Source organism: Anopheles aquasalis, chromosome 2, assembly GCF_943734665.1.
Source record: "Anopheles aquasalis chromosome 2, idAnoAquaMG_Q_19, whole genome shotgun sequence".
Classification (NCBI taxonomy): Eukaryota; Metazoa; Arthropoda; class Insecta; order Diptera; family Culicidae; genus Anopheles; species Anopheles aquasalis.
The window spans coordinates 54,473,989-54,475,848 of NC_064877.1; the positions used below are offsets into that span (position 1 = coordinate 54,473,989).

General features: G+C 42.4%; 1 protein-coding gene across 1 annotated transcript; it reads right to left on the bottom strand.

Moving 5' to 3' along the window:
* Positions 1-307: 307 nt before the first annotated feature.
* LOC126575685 (angiopoietin-related protein 1-like) lies at positions 308-1,123 on the bottom strand. The gene has a single exon (XM_050236503.1). The coding sequence runs from the start codon at positions 1,100-1,102 to the stop codon at positions 308-310; it is 795 nt and encodes a 264-aa protein (XP_050092460.1). The 5' UTR covers positions 1,103-1,123.
* Between the last annotated feature and the right edge of the window lie 737 nt (positions 1,124-1,860).

The following is a 1,860-nucleotide window of genomic DNA, read 5'->3' on the forward strand; positions in this document are numbered from 1 at the left end:
ATGCGGAAGAATGCGATGCGATGCTGCGGCCGGTAAAACTGAGGGCTAAAAAGGCCTCGTCGCCTGTTTAAACCAGCCGACCGTATGATTCTCACTTAATTAGAAGAAACTTGCAAACGAAAATACAAACTTGCAAATTGATAACATTTCGGATTGTTGTTTTGTTTTTCACTCCGTGAAGCCCTATTTAATGAAGAATATATTTCTCCTATTGTGCTTTATAATTAATTTTATTCATGTGTTATAATTTCCAATAATCATTGTTTATTGTTTGCCTATAAACCCTGTACGATAAGTGCCAACTAAATTATTGTTGAAGTTCGCGAATCATGATTCTGGAGAAGCTCAGTCCTCTGTAGTCCGTTTTGAAATTGTACCAATACATTGACTCTCCAATCGAATCATTCATGTAGGGCGCGTTCAAAGAGGCAAGAGAACAGGCGCTATACCACCATGCGCCTTTGTTTAGTTGAGCACAATCATATGCAGGACTCTGATCATTATCGCGATCTTTCGTTGAGAACTTCATTCCGTTGTTATAAGTCATCGAGTCACCTGCCGTGCCGCTGTACTTCCCTAGCGTTATTCTGTACTGCTCACTTTCACTATCTATCACTATGTTATCGTAATGGGCATACCCATAGTTATCGCTAAAGTCCTTCAACTCGAATATGATTTCATGGGGACGAGCTGTCGTGATCTGGTGCATCTTCTCCAAACCGAACCAGAATTCTTCTTCCCCGCTACCAAAGCCGTCACGGTATTCGGCCCAGTTCCGATCAAAATCATTCGAACCATCAAATCGATGCTGTACCACAATCCAACTGCCATTGAATTTCTCTTGCTCACACAAAACTTGAGTTGGTGCACTATCGTTATTTAAACTGATAAGATACTCCCCCGAAACATTATATGGTGCATCTTTGCACAATCGGAAAGGAAGTTGGTTCTGCTTCGGAGTCGTTGTTGTTGTAATCTTGTGGCAAGACGCCGCTATGGTCATGATTTGCCGATGTAGTTCGTGCTGGCCATTTTGAAGCTCCAATAATTTGCGAACGATGTTCTCCAACTTGTCCAGCAGTACTTCCAGTGCGAATTCCATAATCCTATTTGTCGACGGTGTTTCCAGGGACCCAGCGGCGGAATCAGAGCTTTTGTGAGTTGCCGCTGCGTAGAAAGCAGCATAAAACAATAGAAAACAAACAGTTAACTTCATTTTGTCATGAATTGAAGCACTATATGTAACACCGGGGGGTAATTGAAGGTTGAGTAAAAACTGTGGACGAATACTTTGCGGATGATGATTTTATATAAAATGAAAGCCCATGCTACTATATGCAAAGTTTATCTTGTGACACGAGAACGAATATGTAAAGGAGAATGTGGTGTTGCGGTTTATTCGTTTTATAGTTGATTGCATTGCGGTACATTTTGCATATCCATTAGTAGCTTCTAGACTGATGACCGTTGGCTTCACTGCCAGCAGAATGCAAAGTCTGTCCCCAAACGAAACCAAACGTACTGCCCAACAATGATAAAAGGCGTGCTTAAAGCGACGCGGTTAATCTGTTTGATAAGCTGTGACGATCGCTTTGTTTACTGGTGCCGATCTGACCACAGAGACGTTGCGGTCTATCGCGTAAAAGCAGCTGGACACACGGGGCTACTGTTTCAATGATTACGGCTTATCATTGCAACTCCTAGTTAAATGCAGCAATCGGTTAGGGGAACAGTCTTGTTGGTGAGTTATTTTCGTGAAGATCTTGGCCCATGTGGGTCAAACATTTGTCGAAAGAAAGCCGTCCGAGCAGAGATAACATACATAGAACAGCTGTATGCGTGCTGTTCAGTGGATAAAGT